The sequence below is a fragment of the Salmo salar genome, chromosome 14, assembly GCF_965601325.2.
Source record: "Salmo salar chromosome 14, fSalSal1, whole genome shotgun sequence".
Taxonomy (NCBI): domain Eukaryota; kingdom Metazoa; phylum Chordata; class Actinopteri; order Salmoniformes; family Salmonidae; genus Salmo; species Salmo salar.
The window spans coordinates 70,691,047-70,711,029 of NC_138304.1; the positions used below are offsets into that span (position 1 = coordinate 70,691,047).

General features: G+C 41.1%; 1 protein-coding gene across 1 annotated transcript; it reads left to right on the plus strand.

The window, feature by feature from the left end:
• The first annotated feature begins 1,159 nt into the window (after positions 1–1,159).
• On the plus strand, positions 1,160–19,856 carry LOC106569997 (solute carrier family 2, facilitated glucose transporter member 1). The gene is made up of 11 exons (XM_014141829.3): positions 1,160–1,796; positions 2,264–2,396; positions 10,464–10,568; positions 10,882–11,042; positions 12,476–12,716; positions 13,471–13,633; positions 15,480–15,667; positions 16,123–16,227; positions 16,331–16,429; positions 16,683–16,886; positions 17,030–19,856. The coding sequence occupies exons 2-11, from the start codon at positions 2,382–2,384 to the stop codon at positions 17,306–17,308; spliced, it is 1,560 nt and encodes a 519-aa protein (XP_013997304.1). The 5' UTR covers positions 1,160–1,796; positions 2,264–2,381; the 3' UTR covers positions 17,309–19,856.
• The last annotated feature ends 127 nt before the right edge of the window (positions 19,857–19,983 follow it).

The following is a 19,983-nucleotide window of genomic DNA, read 5'->3' on the forward strand; positions in this document are numbered from 1 at the left end:
AACCAGCTAAAACGAGTCACTTACGATTCCCAACATGGCAGTTTCTTGTCATTGTTGATAGCTATCTGCCCATCCAGAATCACAACTCACGGACTTCTGCCACGTTGAACCGTGTCCATCGTTTTCGTGACGTTGTCAGCTAACCCTGTAGGACATTACGCGAGAAGAACGAATAAGCCTCAGCCACTCACTCTCGCCTAAAAACAAAACCACTCTCTCGGCCTCTGTTGTCACCTCACAAAGTGTGTAGTTCATTTATATTTTTGGGGTAAAAATGTGAACAACAGTTATGGTATTTTGATGAACTGAGGATAATAATTACTTTAAAAAAATTATGCTCTTGGCACCCTTTATTTATTGCCCTATCCACGACGGATGGACACACTAATTTAAAGGACCACTATTTTATTCCACTGACCCGTCATAGCATGGGTGGAAAACAGTGTATTCAGACCTGTGTACCTATGGTTGAACATTGATTGGCATGTGCGTTGATAAAAACATGCGATTTAAACAGAAGCTACAAAATTAAGTAGTTCGAATAAAACCGTTGAAACGTAAACGTTCCCCTAGCCTATATGATGCAACTGACCACGAGGGTTGCAGGAAAGACTGCCGAATGCTTGTTACATCAAACTGAATGAGGCGAAAGTGAGGATTTGCAATGAGGAATGGATAAATTATACAAGGAACGTGCTCATTGTCTAAATACAGGCCCAACCTTTATTAAATGATCAGTATGATGAAAGGGCACAACCTGGTGCAACACCGTTAAAATTCAGTTGACATTGATGCTGCAACATAAAATGCATGTGCCATGTTACTCCAACCAACATTTCAAAAGTATTTTTGGCCTGCTATTGTCCAAACTTATTTTATATTGGGAATAATAGGGCACAAGGTAAGTGAGCATCTTTATTTTGATCTCAATATAATAGAAAACGAATGCTTTATTAGGCCTATGGTCTGAATAATTACCAAGAGCTTCGCTCTTTATTTGAGAACATAACCTACAATGTAACCATTTATGAACAATAATTGTTTCATTCTGCTTGTTCATGTTGACTGAATAACCCTGAGTCATGGGCCACTGTTACTATTCTCACACTGAGTCACGAGATTTCTGACAGCCATGTGACGTGATACCCAATACCGTTATTCAATCTCAGTCCCACTGCTTGAGAACAATATACGGGAGGCAATTTATGTATATATATATATATAAACCTAATTGTCGAACAGGCTACACATATTCTACAACGTCAACCATTTAAACAAATATTAGATGGAGGAATAGCTCAAACGAAAGAGCATACAAATGGATGTGCCTCAGTGTCGCGGACGGTGCCAGGCGCGTGATACATTGCTTTGGTACTGGGGCAGCGTTGCATCAGCATCCGTCATCAGCTGATCACTCTCAAGGTCTCCTTCGCAGAGCATCATGGGGAGGACACTGGAACCGCTGATTCTATCCGGGGACCGCAACATCCCCTACAACTAAACCAACGTTGGTTCACCATCAGCACCATAATAGGAGACCCACGCCAAAAAGAGGTCACGCAGAGAGCATCTCGTTTTTCATAGGTTGATGGGAACTGGACTAACTCCTCAAAGGGAAAGGTGCGGATTGTCGCGCATCCACTCCACAACACTGAGCTATATGAAACGAATAACAAAGACATTTGCAAGGGACTTTGATTTGATAGCATCCTAACGCATTGGTGCCAGTTGAATCGTGGAGGGCGGGAGAGGAATAGCACGACTATAGCACGACTGGTCACGGCAGGTGAATTGCGGTAAATTGCTTGATTTATACTATTATATGACATATCTAGGGCATTGCTGACAAACCGTCTGTATAAAATATTGATTAGTAGGTCAAGATTAGTGCCTTTATAGTAGCTTTTGGCAGTTTAAGAAGTGTGGGAATAACTCCATTTGACCGAAAGTCTACGTTTTGCATTTCATAGAAAAGTGATTTTTATAGCGAAGTATAAGTATATTGTTTTTGCTGCCATCGGATTCACTATTAGCTCAGTACGCACTGGACATAAAACAAATCAATTGAATAGAATCGTAAACAAATGAAGACATTGCAATCTATTAAGACGTTAGAAAGTAGGCTATCAGGATATAAAATGCTTAAACTTGTTATTTTAGGGCTACTTCAGTTCAATTCGTAAAAGCAGCAGGGCAACGTTTGTTTACAACTGTGGTCAGATTCAGCACCAAGGACAACGTCTTATCAGTTCCTTATTTGCAGGCTGCAGCTTTCCAGACTGTGCGTGCTTTTCCACCTGAAGATCTTTTCTCTTGTCCTGTTTGTCATCTTCTCATCAAGAGCTGCTATTTGTTAGTGAATATCTATCTATTCACTGAAGATGGTGGAGGAGGAGGTAAGTTCTGCTCCCTAATTGAATCCTGTAGACAGAGTAGTAATCTATGCTGCTGTTATTATATGCTGACCATGCACTACTCACACATACTATACTTTGACCATACAATGTGTGGCCCCTCAAAAGGTTCCTAAACCTTTGCATTCCTACAATCCATCAAATTATTTCCAATTCTGTTGCATGCAGTCAGAATGTCATATGACTGTTCAAAACCTACTTCATGGGGGTGGGCGTTGTACTGTATGACGCTGTATATCAGTGAGTCATGCTCCGGTTCTATGCTGAGCTTCCATGAGCCATACAGCACCTTCAGAAAGTACTCACACCCCTTGACTTTTTCCACACTTTGTTGTGCTACAGCCTAAATTTAAAATAGATTAAATTGAGATTTTTGTGTAACTGGCCTACACAAAATACACTATAATTTACAAATGAATAAAAAATGAAAAGCTGAAATGTCTTGAGTGAATAAGTATTCAACCCCTTTTTTTATGGCAAGCCTAAATAAGTTCAATGTGCTTAACTAGACACATAATAAGTTGCATGGACTCACTCTGTGTGCAATAAAAGTGTTTGACATGATTTTTGAATGACCGCCTCATCTCTGTACCCCACACATACAATTATCTGCAAGGTCCCTCAGTCGAGCAGTGCATTTCAAACACTGATTCAACCACAAAGACCAGGGAGGTTTTCCAATGCCTCGCAAAGAAGGGCACCTATTGGTAGATGGGTAAAATAAAAAGCAGACATTGAATATCCCAGAAAATTTGAAACATGCATCCTGTTTGCAATAAAGCACTAGTAAAACAACAACCAACTTGACAGAGCTTGAACAATTGGTAAATATTGTACAATCCAGGTGTGCAAAGCTCTTAGAGACGTACGCAGAAAGACTCCAAGCTGTAATCGCTGCCAAAGGTGATTCTAAAATGTATTGTGTCAGGAGTGTGAATACTTATGTGAATTAGATATTGGTGTTTTGTTTTCAAAACATTTGCACAAAGTTATAAAAACATGTTTTCACTTTGTCGTTATGGGGTATTGTGCGTAGATGGGTGAAGAAAAACAACTATTTAATCCATTTTGAATTCAGGCTGTAACAAAATGTGGAATAAGTCAAGGGGTATGAGTACTTTGTGAAGGCACTGTAGAAGTGGACAGTTAGGTTACTGTTCTATGAATAATAGGGTCCAGAATGAGCTTTTAGCTAATGACGTTTATCGTGCATTCAGCTATGGCATACACTTCTAATCATTCATCTCTGCTATTGACGTAATGAAATAACCCAAGGCCATTTAGAGCTCAACCTATGTTGTGGTATTGGATATATAGCCAAAGCTAATCAACTCATCAATACAATTTGGCCTCAGCGTCCTTCAGTACATGAATGGGTTTGATTGGTTCTCTTACAGTAGGTTAATGAGATAAGAGTGAACGGTTCAGTGAATGGCTCAGAAAGAATTAGGCCAGAATCATTGTCGTATAGAGAGAGAGAGAGAGAGTCTTTTCCCTCGCACAATGCATTGGTGCAAGGAGCAGCAATGCCATGTTTTATCGCTGTGTGTTTTGGTCTATTTTAGCGAGTGTCAATTCAACGGTCACCTTCAGGCAGTTGTTATGAAAATGAGGAAGAGACAGAAATACTCTTGGAGCGAGGGGGCTATAGAAGAAGTTGTGTGTCCTTCATTAGAAACAGGGAGGGGGAAAAAGAGGAGGAAATAGATGCAGTCTGGGATGGGGTTATGAAATAAGTAGTGTGTTACATCATTAGAAAAGAGAGGGTTGGGAACAAAAAGAGGAAAAGAGAGATGGAGCCCTGAGACAGAATCGGAGTGTACAGTTCACTTAGGTCAGATTAATAAGTTCCACTTCTGTGACTCTGAAAAGGACTACTACCCTGTTGAATTCTTATTTTTATCTGAGTGTTGCTCACTTTGCAAACAACTCCATTACTAGGCTACTAGCACAAAGTTACATTGTACACATACCTGAAGTATGACCGTGTGTAATTGTGAAATATTCTTTTTAATGAAGTACAGCATTTGGCCGGGCTGAAAAGGAAGACCTCTTTTAACACAGTCCTATTTTAAGTCTTATCCCAACTCTTTCAATATTGATACAATTATTGTACAAATCATGAGAATTTTACAAATTTTGAATGCATCTCAGGCTGCTTATTTCTACTGAGTCATTGTGACTTTACAGGCGGCGAAGGGGGGTAGAGAGAAGAGGGGGAGTGGTGGAAGGTGAACTTCAGGATATAAACAGAGTGAGAGGAGGGAGGGAAGAGAGAGAGAGAGGGATGGAGGGAGGGACTGGGTTTGGCGGAGGCCATAGTGTTTTGCTCGTTTGTTTACAGTGTGTTAAAATAGCACAGACTGTCACATTGTATGTTTTTGCAGACACATGCTTTGTCTTGTGACACATTCCTGCCTACTTCGGTTCCTATTTTTCATTGGGATTTCCGGATAGTTCCTCTATTGAATGGAGCCACCATCACTTTGGGAGACCTTCCCGTCCAAACACAGACCTACAAAACACAGAAAATATATGCCATCTAAATATGTTTGGAAATCTGTCATATGGTGGAAGAGAAAATGTAATTCAGTAGGAGAAGAGATGAAAGGGCAATGTTTATAATGGACCAGAATTGCATCATTCAACTATAGTTAGATGTAAGGTGATGTAAAGATCAATTAAATGATACTGATGCTAAGAACATTTTTGATCTTATATTTCATTGCATTCAAAATTTGGGGGCGTTATTAGCATTTCCTACACAAGTCCCTCACGTCTGTCATCTCTTCTTGCACAAACTGAGGCTCACATACGGACTCAACACCGCCTCAACCACGAGCTCTAAAAGGTGGACCAAAGGGCACCTAAGCCGCGAGGAAAGGTCAGTCCAGTATCATATAACCTCTAACAATATGCCTTCTCAGCAGTGTCTCTGCATAGTGTTCCGTATTACTGGATTCAGCAGAAAAGACTCAGAGCTTGATTTATGTGGCCTTCAACGAGTTTCATTTGAGAACTGGCTTCAGGGTCAATTAAGGATACAGTCAAATGTAAATAGCCTATATTTTGGTATCCAGCATATAGCCATATGTATATGCATGCAACTATAAAGTGGTCTGTTAATGTTATAATGCATCTAGCAGATCTCAGCATGTCTTTAAAGACTGATGAAATACCTTTTGTATGGAAATGTGCCCGAGTGACCGCTCTCCATGAAGGCCGAAACTCCTTAGACCCAAATAACTATAGACCTATATCAGTAACCTGTTCAATAGCAAAAGTCTGAGAAATTAATATATTCCCAAATGTATCAGTACCTAGATTAATTGAATTTCACACTTTGTCTTTAGACCTACCCATTCCACTACTACAGCATTAGTGAAACATACAAATTATATAAATTCTTAATCTGACCAAGGCAAACTAACTGGTGCCAACTTTATGATTTATCAAAAGCATTTGATTTAGTTGATCATCTTACTAGGAAAACTTAACATTGGTTTCACTAACAGATCACTAAACTGGTTCAATGCGTATCTCAGCAATAGAAAACAATGCGTTTTCATGGAAGGACACAAAACACCTTTTTGTACTCAGTATAGGTGTACTTCAAGGCTCAGCATTGTCCCCCTTTTCTCTGTATTCATAAATGAATTGCATCTAATTGTTTTGAATACATGTTCTCTTACACACTGATGATTAAGCGCTCTATACATCAGGTTCAAATATTTTGCGGATACAAGCAACTCTCCCAAGATGATTTTAACACTTAAAAATGATTTCTAGCAAATAATTTGGTGGTATATCAAACAAAGTCCCATATCATACTTTTTGGTACACGGCAAAGAATAAACTCCACAGCTAGCAATTTCAAAATTCATGCAAGTGATGGAACAACGCTTGAAGACGTTGATTGTTTAAAATATCTAGATTCTGAATGATCTTTTGGAAAGCATATTGATTATTTTTGAAAAATAATTAACTATAATAAGCTTGGGTTACACTACAGATCAATTTTTTTTTTTTTTTTACTGTATCCATTAGAAAGACCTTAGGAAGCAGCAGATGGATAACTATCCTAGACTATGGGGGACATAATCTATCGAAACACAACCAAGACCTTACTTTGCAAATTAGAATTCATGTATAACAATCTTTGCAGATTCTTTCTTGGATGCTATTGGAAGACATCATTGCACAATGTATGGATCACTAAATTGGCTGTCACTCCGAAACAGAAGACAATTGCATTGGTACCGATTTCTTTTTAAATGTATCAAGTTAAATGTCCTTGTATATATATATATATATATAATATATATATTAAGGAACACCTAACTTTACAAGACTCACACTACGCTTTTTGACAACAGCAGCAATTGCAAATTCCAAGGGTACATCGTGAGGTTAGAGTAAGATCTTTCAGATACAAAGACCCAACTGACTGACTGGAATCATTTACCTATAGAAATCAGGGCATTAAAATAACACAGTGAATTTAAGAAAGCCCTTTTTCAAATGTTATGAGCAAACTGTTTTGGGTTTTTAACTAATAGAAACATCACCATGTGAAGAAATTTGTAAATATGTACAGTACCATTCAAAAGTTTGGACACACCTACTCATTCCAGGGTTTTTCTTTATTTTACTATTTTCTACATTGTAGAATAATAGTTGTCACAGGCCGGCTCATAGCCTGTGGCACAAATGAGGACATCAACAACCGGTATAGGCCAATTCAAAAAGTTCTTTATTATCAAACAAAACTAACTATAAACAAATGAAAAGGAATGAGGTGTGGATATGTCATAATATAGGGTGTATGTAGGGTGCATGGATATGTGTGTGTAAACATGACTGAGTGGAAACTAAACAAACCAACAAAGGAACAAACAAAACCGGATCATACCTGGAGGAGCAGGGAGAGAGCGAGAGCAAGCCAAGCGAGCCAGAAGAGAGAAGTTAGTGGAGCAGTTGGTTAAATACCCTGAGCCCAGGTGGCTCCAATCACACCAGCTGCAATCACTAACGACCCTCCTCTGCCTGCAGGGGGAACCGCCCCTGCACTGCAGAGGAGGAGCCGTGACATAGTGAAGACATCAAAACTGTGAAATAGCACATGTGACCAAAAAAGTGTTAAACAAATCCAAATATATTTTATATTTGAGATTCTTCAAAGTAGCCACCCTTTGCCTTGATGACAGCTTTGCACACTCTTGGCATTCTCTCAACCAGCTTCATGAGGTAGTCACCTGGAATGCATTTCAATTCACAGGTGTGCCTTAATTTGTGGAATTTCTTTCCTTCTTAATGCGTTTAAGTCAATCAGTTGTGTTGTGACGAGGTATGGGTGGTATACAGAAGATAGCCCTATTTGGCAAAAGACCAAGTCCATATTATGGCAAGAACAGGTCAAATAAGAAAAGAGAAACAACAGTCCATCGTTACTTTATGACATGAAGGTCAGTCAATGTGTAAAATGTCAGTGAAGTCGCAAAACCATCAAGCGCTATGATGAAACTGGCTCTCATGAGGACCGCCACAGGATTGGAAGACCCAGTTACTTCTGCTGCAGAGTATAAGTTCATTAGAGTTACCAGTCTCAGAAATTGCAGCCCAAATAAATGCTTCACAGAGTTCAAGTCAAAGACACATCTCAACATCAACTGTTCAGAGGAGACTACGAGAATCAGGCCTTCATGGTCTAATTGCTGCAAATAAACCACTACTAAAGGACACCAATAATAAGAAGAGACTTGCTTGGGCCAAGAAACATGAGCAATGGACATTAGACTGGTGGAAATCTGTCCTTGGGCTGATGAGTTCAAATTTTTTATTTTTGGTTCCAACCGCTGTGTCTTTGTGAGACGCAGAGTAGGTGAACGGGTGATCTCTGCATGTGTGCGCACAGTGAAGCATGGAGGTAGAGGTGTGATGGTGTGGGGGTGCTTTGCTGGTGACACTGTCTGTGATTTATTTAGAATTCAAGGCACACTTAACTAGCACGGCTACCACAGAATTCTGCAGCGATACGCCATCCCATCTGGTTTGCGCTTAGTGGGACAATCATTTGTTTTTCAAGAGGACAATGACCCAACATACCTCCAGGCTGTGTAAAATCTATTTGACCAAGAAGGAGGGTGATGGAGGGCTGCATCAGATGACCTGTCCTCCACAATCACCCAACCTCAACCCAATTGAGATGGTTTGGGATGAGTTGGACGGCAGAGTGAAGGAAAAGGAGCCAACAAGTGCTCAGCATATGTGGGAACTCCTTCAAGACTGTTGGAAAAGCATTCCAGATGAATCTGTTTGAGAGAATGCCAAGATTGTGCAAAGCTATCATCAAGGCAAAGGGTGGCTACTTTGAATATTCTCAAATATAAAATATGTTTTTGATTACTACATGATGTGTTATTTCATAGTTTTGATGTCTTCACTATTATTCTACAATGTAGAAAATATAAAAAATAAAGAAAAACCCTGGAATGAGAAGGTGTGTCCAAACTTTTGACTGGGACTGTTTAAGAGGTTAATTTGATTTAATGCTGGCCAACACTGATTATTGTTGCGTTAACTCTACACTGGCGCCAGTTTCTTTTGCCAAGTCCACATTTTGCACAGGACTGACAAAAGCCCCATTGATGGAGGAGGGTAAAATCCTTGGCATTGGCAACAGTCGCGCAGTCCCATCCAACCTATAAGATCACAACTAAGCACATTTCATAACCCCAAACAAGGGCACTCCACTCTTTGTGGCTCGATGGTGCTAAACATAGGCCTTTCCTTCAAGCCTGACCCTAATTATCCTTCTTATGGTACCACAAAAATAGACCTAACAGCTTTGGGATCTTTTTGGAACACCATATAAGTGTTATGCTGCCATCTGAACATTTCTCTGGAGGCACCAGTTGAGGGGGAGCGCGGTTCTACCTCTGTCTGTCTGTATGACTCATCCTCCTTCTACCGTGTTTGTTTAACCATTTTTTGGTTCCTACATGATTCCATATGCATATCCATTAAACCCCTACAACTCATCCAGAACGCCGCAGCCCGTCTGGTGTTCAACCTTCCCAAGTTCTCTCACGTCACCCCGCTCCTCCGCTCTCTCCACTGGCTTCCAGTTGAAGCTCGCATCCGCTACAAGACCATGGTGATTGCCTACGGAGCTGTGAAGGGAACGGCACCTCCATACCTTCAGGCTCTGATCAGGCCCTACACCCAAACAAGGGCACTGCGTTCATCTACCACTGGCCTGCTGGCCCCCCTACCTCTGAGGAAGCACAGTTCCCGCTCAGCCCAGTCAAAACTGTTCGCTGCTCTGGCACCCCAATGGTGGAACAAGCTCCCTCACAACGCCAGGACAGCGGAGTCAATCACCACCTTCCGGAGACACCTGAAACCCCACCTCTTTAAGGAATACCTAGGATAGGATAAAGTAATCCTTCTAACCCCCCCCCTTAAAAGATTTAGATGCACTATTGTAAAGTGGTTGTTCCACTGGATATCATAAGGTGAATGCACCATTTTGTAAGTCGCTCTGGATAAGAGCGTCTGCTAAATGACTTAAATGTAAATGTAAATGTAATATGCGTTATTTCATAGTTTTGATGTCTTCACTATTATTTTACAATGTATAAAATTGTAAAAATAAAGAAAACCCTTGAATTAGATGTGTCCAAACTTTTGACTGGGACTGTATGTATGTGCAGTATATATTATAGGTACTGAATTGTATTCGTTGTATTAGTAGTTGTAGCAGTAGTCTTTATTAGTTGTAAGCCTATTAGTAGTTGTATTTTGTTTTTTATGCTGTTAATGTACGTTTTAGTTTTGTATTATTATTTCATTGCTATTAGACAGTAGTTGCCATATTATTCTGTCTACTATGAATTGTTTATTTATTTTAAAAAAAAAATGGGGGGGGGGGGACACTTGAAAACAAGATGGTGCATCTTAAGCTTGGGGGGGGACAAAAATGTAATTTCAATTTCCCCTGCATAAATAAATCCCTAATAACACACACTCTCCCCATTCTGTCTCTAGCAGAAAAAGCAGGTGACAGGATACCTCCTGTTCTCCCTGGCCACTGCAGTCATTGGCTCGCTGCAGTTTGGCTACAACACAGGGGTCATTAATGCACCGGAGCAGGTTTGTAGGCTTATTTTGTGTTTTCTTATAACAGTGAACGCATGTGTGGGATTTGGTTTTGTTAAACTTTACATTGTTTAAACACTTTCCATTATGCTTGTGGATATTGTACTACTGATTTGTATTTCACAGTGCTTCATCAAGCGTTAAATCAAGAGATTGTATCTTGGTAATGCTTTATCTCTGATCTTTCTCTCTCTCCCTCCCTCTTATTTGATTTCTTCTCTATCTCTTTCTGTCTCTTTCTGTCTCTTTCTGTCTCTTTCTGTCTCTCTCTCTCTCTCTCTCTCTCTCCCTCTCTCTTTCTGTTCAGAAACTGCGGGCCTTCTTCAATAACACATGGATGGAGAGGTATGCCGAGCCCATCAAACCAGGAACGTGCACCATTGTGTGGAGCTTGTCGGTGGCCATCTTTAGTGTGGGCGGCATGGTGGGCTCCTTCAGCGTCGGCGTGATGGCAGACAGATTTGGGAGGTGAGTGGTGACCCAGTATTCACCTGTTTCACCCCGATGCCAGTTTTCACTAACTATCAATCGTTTTCTAATGTTCACGTTTTGGAACAGGTTAGGAAGTGAAGTTTTCAATGCAAAAATAAAAAGGTTTGACATGTAAATTAAAAAATGTTTGCCTACGGAGCTGTGAAGGGAACGGCACCTCCATACCTTCAGGCTCTGATCAGGCCCTACACCCAAACAAGGGCACTGCGTTCATCCACCTCTGGCCTGCTGGCCCCCCTACCTCTGAGGAAGCACAGTTCCCGCTCAGCCCAGTCAAAACTGTTCGCTGCTCTGGCACCCCAATGGTGGAACAAGCTCCCTCACGACGCCAGGACAGCGGACTCAATCACCACCTTCCGGAGACACCTGAAACCCCACCTCTTTAAGGAATACCTAGGATAGGATAAAGTAATCCTTCTAACCCCCCCCCCCCCCCCCCCCCCCCCCCCCCTTAAAAGATTTAGATGCACTATTGTAAAGTGGTTGTTCCACTGGATATCATAAGGTGAATGCACCAATTTGTAAGTCGCTCTGGATAAGAGCGTCTGCTAAATGACTTAAATGTAAATGTAAAATGTAAAAACCACTGCACCTTCACACTGTAACAATATTATTTGAGCCAGCATACTTAGAATAACATTTCTAGCCCATTGTCAGTCATCTGCCCTGATGAGAAAAAAAACAACCATTTATTAGCTACCCACACGTATTGTCTATGGCAGAACAATCAGCTGTGAATAAGGTTTATTGAGCGGGGCGGCAGGTAGCCTAGTGGTTAGAGCATTGGACTTTTAACTGAAAGGTTGCAAGATTGAATCCCTGAGCTGACAAGGTAAAAATCTGTTATTCTGCCCCTGAACAAGGCAGTTAACCCACTGTTCCTAGGCCGTCATTGAAAATAAGAATTTGTTCTTAACTGACTTGCCTAGTTAAATGAAGGTCCAACATTTAATTTCCTTCCCCGTAGCTCAGTTGGTAGAGCATGGTGTTTGCAACGCCAGGGTTGTGGGTTCGATTCCCACGGGGGGGCCAAGTACAAAACAAAAAAAAATTTATGAAATGAAATGTCTGCATTCACGACTGTAAGTCGCTCTGGATAAGAGTGTCTGCTAAATGACTAAAATGTAAATGTTTGGAATTTTTATCCTTAGGAGTGAATTTGGTCACTCTTCAGTTCTGGTTCTCTGCCTTTCCTTGGTCTGTTTCTGCCTCTGCTATGCTGCAGGGACCAATGAGGCTCTAAGGAATCAGTGGAGAGTGGTTAGAACGGTTGCTCTGTTTCCTCCTCCCTCTACGTCTCACTCTCCCTCCCTCTTAACCTTTCTCTGTCTATCTCTTACTCTGTGCAACACTTTGTCTCTAAAGCCTTCAATCTGTGTGTGTGTGTGTCTCGGTGTATTGGGATAAAGGAAATTGTCCATGTTCCTGGTCAACATCCTGGCTGTGATCGGAGGCCTCCTCATGGGTTTCTCCACCATTTGCTCCTCCTATGAGATGGTCATCGCTGGACGCCTCGTCATTGGCCTCTTCTGTGGCCTCTTTACCGGCCTTACGCCCATGTATGTGGGGGAGCTGTCCCCCACCCCTCTCCGGGGCGCCTTCGGCACCTTGCACCAGCTGGGCGTAGTGATTGGCATCCTGGTGGCTCAGGTCGGTCCTCGACGGCAGCCATCTTGATTTTCTGTCCTTTAACATAGGAATAGTCTTAACACGTACGTTATCATACCATGTCTTTGCTTATGCTACTGGGAATAAAGTCCCCATATAAGAATATTCTGTTTAATGTCTGGGAGTATTATTTTATGCAGTGATGTAGTTAAAAAAAAAATTGGTGGGTCAACAACCATGATTGCCGTTCGCGGAGAATAAAGTTACGCTCCCTATACTTTCAATGCATTTTCCTGCAAAAGGCGGGTAAATGCTTGTGTAAAATAAAAAAGCTGCCTATATGGCGTTTACTTCCGTTTACCCTCCACTACACTGATATGATTAAGTCATAACCGGCAGACATTCTGATTTACTTATCTCTTAACATTGGAGTAATATCTTTTTCTAATTATTTTCTCATTATTCAAATTATTTAATGAGTATTAAATTAGTTTTTAATGAGCGACTACATCTTGCTCTAGGAATACAATTAGTAATATTCCTCCCCTTCATTTTCACCCACACGCTGTCATGAAACCTTCTCCATTTGAATCCTTTTATAGAACTGCCACTTCCATTCCATGCCATCAATGGATTGGTGTATTGTTGAATCCTATCTACCATAGTGTATATTCATCCCATCAGTGCTTCCAATCCCATCAATGTACAGCATATTCCATTCATGTTTGCATGTAAGCTGTGAATGAAACATTACTGGTAGTAAAGTTAATCCTACCTAAACCTCTCTGTGTTGTAGATCTTTGGCTTGGAGTCTCTGCTGGGGTCGGACAAGCTGTGGCCTCTGCTGCTGGCTCTGACTGTCATCCCGGCCGTGCTGCAGTGTATCCTGCTGCCCTTCTGTCCCGAGAGCCCCCGCTTCCTCCTCATCAACCAGAACAAGGAAGAGCAGGCCCGCAAAGGTGGGTGCTCCAAACCATAGAAACCATCAAATTGTTGGGGTTTCAGGTGCTTTGCACATTCTAGTAATTCTATTTCTATGCTCCAAATGCAGTCATTTACTCTGGTTCATCAGGAACTCTGATTTGTCAGGAAGATAAATGGAAAGACTTCATTTCACACTCCTATTTTAGCTTGTATGTACCTGGTATTGTATCTATTTGCGGAGAAATTCTGAAGTAAAATTGTGTAATTTGGTGAGTGGTACTTAGACGCAAGTACCAACATGCAGGTGTATGTGACAATAAACCATACACTCAGTGGCCACTTCATTAGGTACCCGCGCACGTTAGGGTCCTTGATACCAATTGAGCAACGTTTCCATGCCCCAAAGAGGCTGTTCTGGAGGCAAAGGGGGGTCCGACCTGGTACTAGATGGGTGTACCTAATAATTAATTAAGTTAGAGCCCTCAATGTACATTAAATACCATTGAATGGTGTGAATTGTGCATGCCAAACATAGGCCTGTGGCGTTGTTGCCCTTCCTCTGACTGGGCATTTGATTAATGCATACACTGACAGGCCAAGACAAATCAGGTGAGACGGACGCTTGTTGAGTCTAGAAAAGAGTCCTAGGTCAACAGCAGGTTTTGGCATCGGTCCCTACTTTAGTTCACACCATGGGGGTCACCTGAGTTCATGTCTTAGTCTCCTTCACACAGTTTTTTTCAAACAGACTGCTTTTGTGAATTAAAAAAATTAAAAAGGAAAAAAACATGATGTGATTGATAACGTTATGTAAGAACTGGCACGACCATGGACAGCTACTGAAAAAACAACTACAACGCAGGCAGGTTTTAATGTTGGTGCTACGATCGCTAGTCTGCTTGACAATATACTCAAGTAATGTTTTAAAGGTCCAATGCAGGCACTTAATAGAAAAAACTATTTGTCTCCCCAATTGGTAGTTACAGTCTTGTCCCATCGCTGCAACTCCCGTACGGATTCGGAAGAGGAAAAGGTCGAGAGCCATGCCTCCGAAACACAATCCCGCCAAGCCACACTGCTCGCTTAACCTGGAAGCCAGCCGCACCAATGTGTAAAAGGAAACACCCTACAGCTGGCGACCGAAGCCAGCGTGCGTGCGCCCAGCCACCACAAGGAGTCGCTAGAGCGCGACGGGACAAGGACATCCCAGCCGGCCAAATCCTCCGCTCAACCGGACGACGCTGGGCCAATTGTACTGTACGCCGCACTACTCGGGAGGCCCCCAATGCAGCCATTTTATATCAATATCAAATAATTTCTGAGTAACCATTAAGTACCTTACTGTGATTGTTTTAAATTAAAATGGTCAAAAAGAATCAAAAATAGCTTCTTAGCAAACAGCAATTTCTCAGCAATCATTTTCTTACGAATGTCTGGGAGTGGTCTGAGTGGGGAGGGGAAACTTAAAACTAGCTTCTATTGGCATAGAGGTTTGGACCTCTCTTTCTTATTGGTCTATTAACTAATTGACCGCATGGTGATGTCGACAGGCAGACCAAAACTCAATCCCACCCAAACAGCCTGAAATTCCAGACGTTTTTTTCTAACAGCTCTTACACTAAAAGGGCATTGCACATTATAGTGTGGAAGTATATATAAAACACAGAAAAATCACATTTTTGACTGCACTGGGCCTTTATAAATGTTTTACGCACCTAACATATTTCAATATTTTCTTGGAACATATTGTCATTGGTTGACTTTCTACTTACCTAATTATTTCACAAATACATTCTCTCCTTTTACAACTTGTAAGTCCTTTACTCTCCATTGTAGTGTCACTTATCTGTAGCCTCTCACTCCACCATTTTCTCCCCCCAGCCCTGGTGCGTCTGCGTGGCACAGAGGATGTGAGTAAAGACATGCAGGAGATGAAGGAGGAGAGTTCCAAGATGGCCATGGAGAAGAAAGTGACCATCCTCGAGCTGTTCCGCACCGCAGCCTATCGGCAGCCGCTCCTCATTGCCGTCATGCTCCACCTCTCCCAGCAGCTCTCCGGAATCAATGCTGTGAGTGAACTATGACTCCCAGGGGGCCACAGTACGAACACATTCTAATTCGTTTAAGTGTCACCAAGGATATCTCAGAGGACAGCCTAACAATACAGGGTCGTATTCACTAGGCACGAAACAACGAAAAAAGGCAGAGACAGAGACTATGTGCTACGGTGTGCCCTTATGAAGATGACCCGGCCTTCATACAGAGAGAAACTGCAGCTGCCTATGCATAGTTGAATGGCAGGTGCATTCAACCTGCCTTATATTCTCAATGATTGCATGTTTGGGAGATTTGTTTGTATTATTCGATGGATTAAACTTGATTTAACGGGCGTACGGGAACTCCATAGTGTAACAGTGGGATAAAAAGACAATTTTGATAAGATGTGGCTACCTATTCATAGATCATGGCTTTGCCGCAGATCAAGAACATAATCCTATTGTCTCCCTCCCCCAACCCTGTTCAGGTGTTCTACTATTCAACTGGTATCTTTGAGTCAGCCGGTGTCACCCAACCCATTTACGCCACTATTGGAGCAGGAGCTGTTAACACTGTCTTTACAGTGGTATCTGTAAGTATAACATGCTGCGTGTATTACAGTAGTGTTTATTGAGTTTTTATGTGTATGTAATGTATGTTTACTGTAGGGTAACTTCTTTCTCTGTCTTTGTCAGCTCTTCCTGGTCGAGAGGGTGGGACGAAGGACTTTGCATCTCGTCGGATTGGCCGGAATGGCCGTCAGTGCCCTGCTCATGACTATTGCCCTCCTGTTGGTGGGTGTCAGTTTCTATTGGTTGTCACTCAACATAACAGATATGTCATTAATTACAGTAATTCAGTTTCATTGCTATTATTGATGGTAATCTCCATCTCCTTTCTCTCTATCTCTATCCCCCTCCCTCCCTCCCTCCCTCTCTCTCTCTCTCTCTCTCTCTCTCTCTCTCTCTCTCTCTCTCTCTCTTCTCTCTCTCTCTCTCTCTCTCTCTCTCTCTCTCTCTCTCTCTCTCTCTCTCTCTCTCTGAGTAGAAGGGCTACTCGTCTCTGAGCTACCTGAGCATCGGGGCAGTGTTTCTGTTCGTGGCCATGTTTGAGATGGGGCCTGGTCCTATCCCATGGTTCATAGTGGCAGAGCTCTTCTCCCAGGGTCCGCGGCCGGCCGCCATAGCCGTGGCCGGCTGCTGCAACTGGACCGCCAACTTCCTGGTGGGAGTCAGCTTCCCCAAACTGGAGGTGTGAGAGGTTTCTCTAGGTTTCCCATTAGGGGCGAATCCTAACTTCCACTTCAGTAAAAATTTCACATAGTCATACAGTGACTCATTAGAATAATTACTGACTTCCACTCTTTTTCTCTCTCTTTGTTTGTAATTCTGTAGGAGCTGTGTGGGCCTTACGTCTTTATCATCTTCATGATCTTACTCATCTTCTTCTTCATCTTCACCTTCATCAAAGTCCCAGAAACCAAGGGCAAGACCTTTGACGAGATCGCCCGCGAGTTTGGCGGAGCCCCCCCGCCCCACACCACCTCTGTGGAAGCTCCTCCCACTAGTAGCAGCGTAACACTTCCTGCCTCGCCCATCAAGGAGAAGGTACCATTGGTGGGGGCGGCAGCAGCAGAGGATAAGTCCATCTCAACTGTACAGGCGAGCTTGTAGAACCCTGTGTCAGGTCGAGGGTTAAATGTCAGGTGTTGGGGGTCAGCAGGTTCAAAAACAGATTCAAGCTTAATTCTTTGGGTGTTCAGGTACATGGGGACGAGTGATTGAGGTGACGGGAAATACTTTTCGTGTACATGGAAAGCCACAACGCACACATATTTTGGTGGAATACGGTAGCTAGGATTGCTTTCTTTCATGTGTAATATCTTTTTGGAAGTGTTCTCAACTTATAGGTCAAAATTAGGATTTCATTTTTTTGCCTTCTTTTACTGAGTGCATCATAATTTGAAGAGCAAAGTGGGCCTAGTCAAAACAAACAACCCCAGTAGTGTTTCTGGTTAATAGTCGTTTTAACAGTGAAACTGTAGATTAGGGTCAATTGCATTGGTTTGCTTTCTTGGTTTAGAAATAGCTTTTTTAAATAACCCAATAATCCCAGAATGATCATACTTGGCATTTTTTTTCCAACAGATGTATTCGTGATCAAAATGATGTGCTTTTACCCTATTCAATGTAAGAATCTACTGATAAAGAATCACATTTGGATGGTTGATGAAGTAAGATGGTTGTTGTTTTCAATGAGAGAGTACATCTTTCACTTTAACTTAAGATGCACCGTATTAACCAAATAGAAATCAATTAAAACTCCACAATAGCTAATATACTCTTTAAAAAGCGCTTTAAGGCAAATTAATCAACAGAAGGAATAATTTGATAAATATTTACCTGAGGGAGTGCTTTTACAGCTAGCCTAGTAGAAAAATACTTTAGGATAGCGTAGAATTGCATTTAACTATATTGACTAAGGGGACTGCAATAGAGGTTTCAAATTAAAAAGGATGAAACTTTATATAAAGGATGGGTAACGTTAATATTGATAGTTATTTTGGATATTAGATTATAATAGATTATGATATGAGTTGTGATGTTATGAACTTGGATTCGATTAGAATCAACCACAGAGAGCAAAGGACTCCAGCGATTTTCTCTGTGGTATTGAGTGCAATTTTGAATTATTCTGCAGTGGGAGCATTCATAAAAATAAAAAAAATGAATATAATTGTGACGGTTGTCTATTCAATGTGGATTTGAAATACCAAAATGGGAGTTTAGTTGTGACCAAATGTGAGGATTTGTGCAATATTGCTTTTTAAATACTCTACTTTGTGACCATTTCTGATGATTACCATGTGGAACATTTTTTAAAATAGTAATTTATTTAAAGATTTCATTGTAGATAAATGTTTATTTTTTGTAGTTGTGTAAATTATATGTAGTAATTTTGCTCCAAGCACTTTCACTATTTATTTTGCTTAGAAAGATGACAGGGTCATGGCTTTGTTCTGTATTAATATAATATATTGTGGATATATGTATGTGTTGCACTGGGAAAATACATTCCTTTGATGGTGGTGTTCAGTATTTGACCTCTACTCTTAGGAAAAAAACGTTATTCAATGGCTGCACTCCCTCACTACTGTTAACAAGACTGCAATACTGTACTAACTGAACCATACCCAGCTACCATATGCAAATTCACTTACTGTACACATTTATGAGTGTATTTATTTGTAAATACGTATTTTCAAAAATAATATTTATATGTTGAATGTGTGCTTGTTCTGACTTATGGGGTGCCCATCGTCCAATGAGTGAACAACTATTTAGATTGTTTCCTAGTAATATGCTGAAGCATTGAGACACATTGCTCTATTAACTTTGTGGTTAAAGTATTATTTTTGTCAAAATATACACTGGAAATAAAAACCAGTTCCCTTACCACTGCTCCACAACACTGCTTCCCTCACCCTCCCCCTCTTACACTTTCCACTTGCCATCTACTTGCTTAGTATGCACCTTATGGTGTCCTCAGTGTGTGTCTAAAAAAAAGTGTATTTTTGTTGTTGTTGATGATTGAATCCTATATTGTCACAGAGATCTATTCCAATTGACTTCAGAAAACCATGTTGTTTTGAAATGGGGTTTTACCCATGCTGTTGGTATTGCTATTATGTCGATTTTTTTCCTGGCCTGTGTTTCATGGCCTTCCGTTTGCTTTGAGTGATCGTGTTTATGAGTTCCATGTTTCTGCGGCTTATTTGCGCCTCTTCTTCAGCACCTTTCAGCTAATGTGTACCGTATGTGTCTGTGAACACATTCTTCCTGCTTCCAAAGTCTTGTACTCTAATTCTCCACTAGGCACCAAACAAGGGGCATTTAAGCAACGTCTATAGTCTCTGCCATAAACAATTGAAATGAAAATGTATGAAATAACCAATGTTGGTATTGAATTAAAAAATATGGTCTAATTAATATTTCAAGATCGTGTAAAGTGCAGAAAAGAACACTTTTGAATCCATTTGATAATTGTCCTCTATTGGGAAAATGTATCACACAAACAGTATAAATCTGGCTATGCAATGGCTTTTGAGACAATGAAACATTACAACAAACTAACAGCAATAATGCATCCTCATATGTTACATGTATTCGTTTCACTTATATATGAATACAATGTTAAATAAAATATCCCACATCCAACAAACACACAGACTTCATACCTTTCCCGATACTCTCGTTGGCAAGTAAAAAGTCAGCGTCTTGCTTTATTAACCTAATTTACATCCAGCAGGTGGCATTACAAACAGAAATTCCTGGTTGTTTGTTGGTGT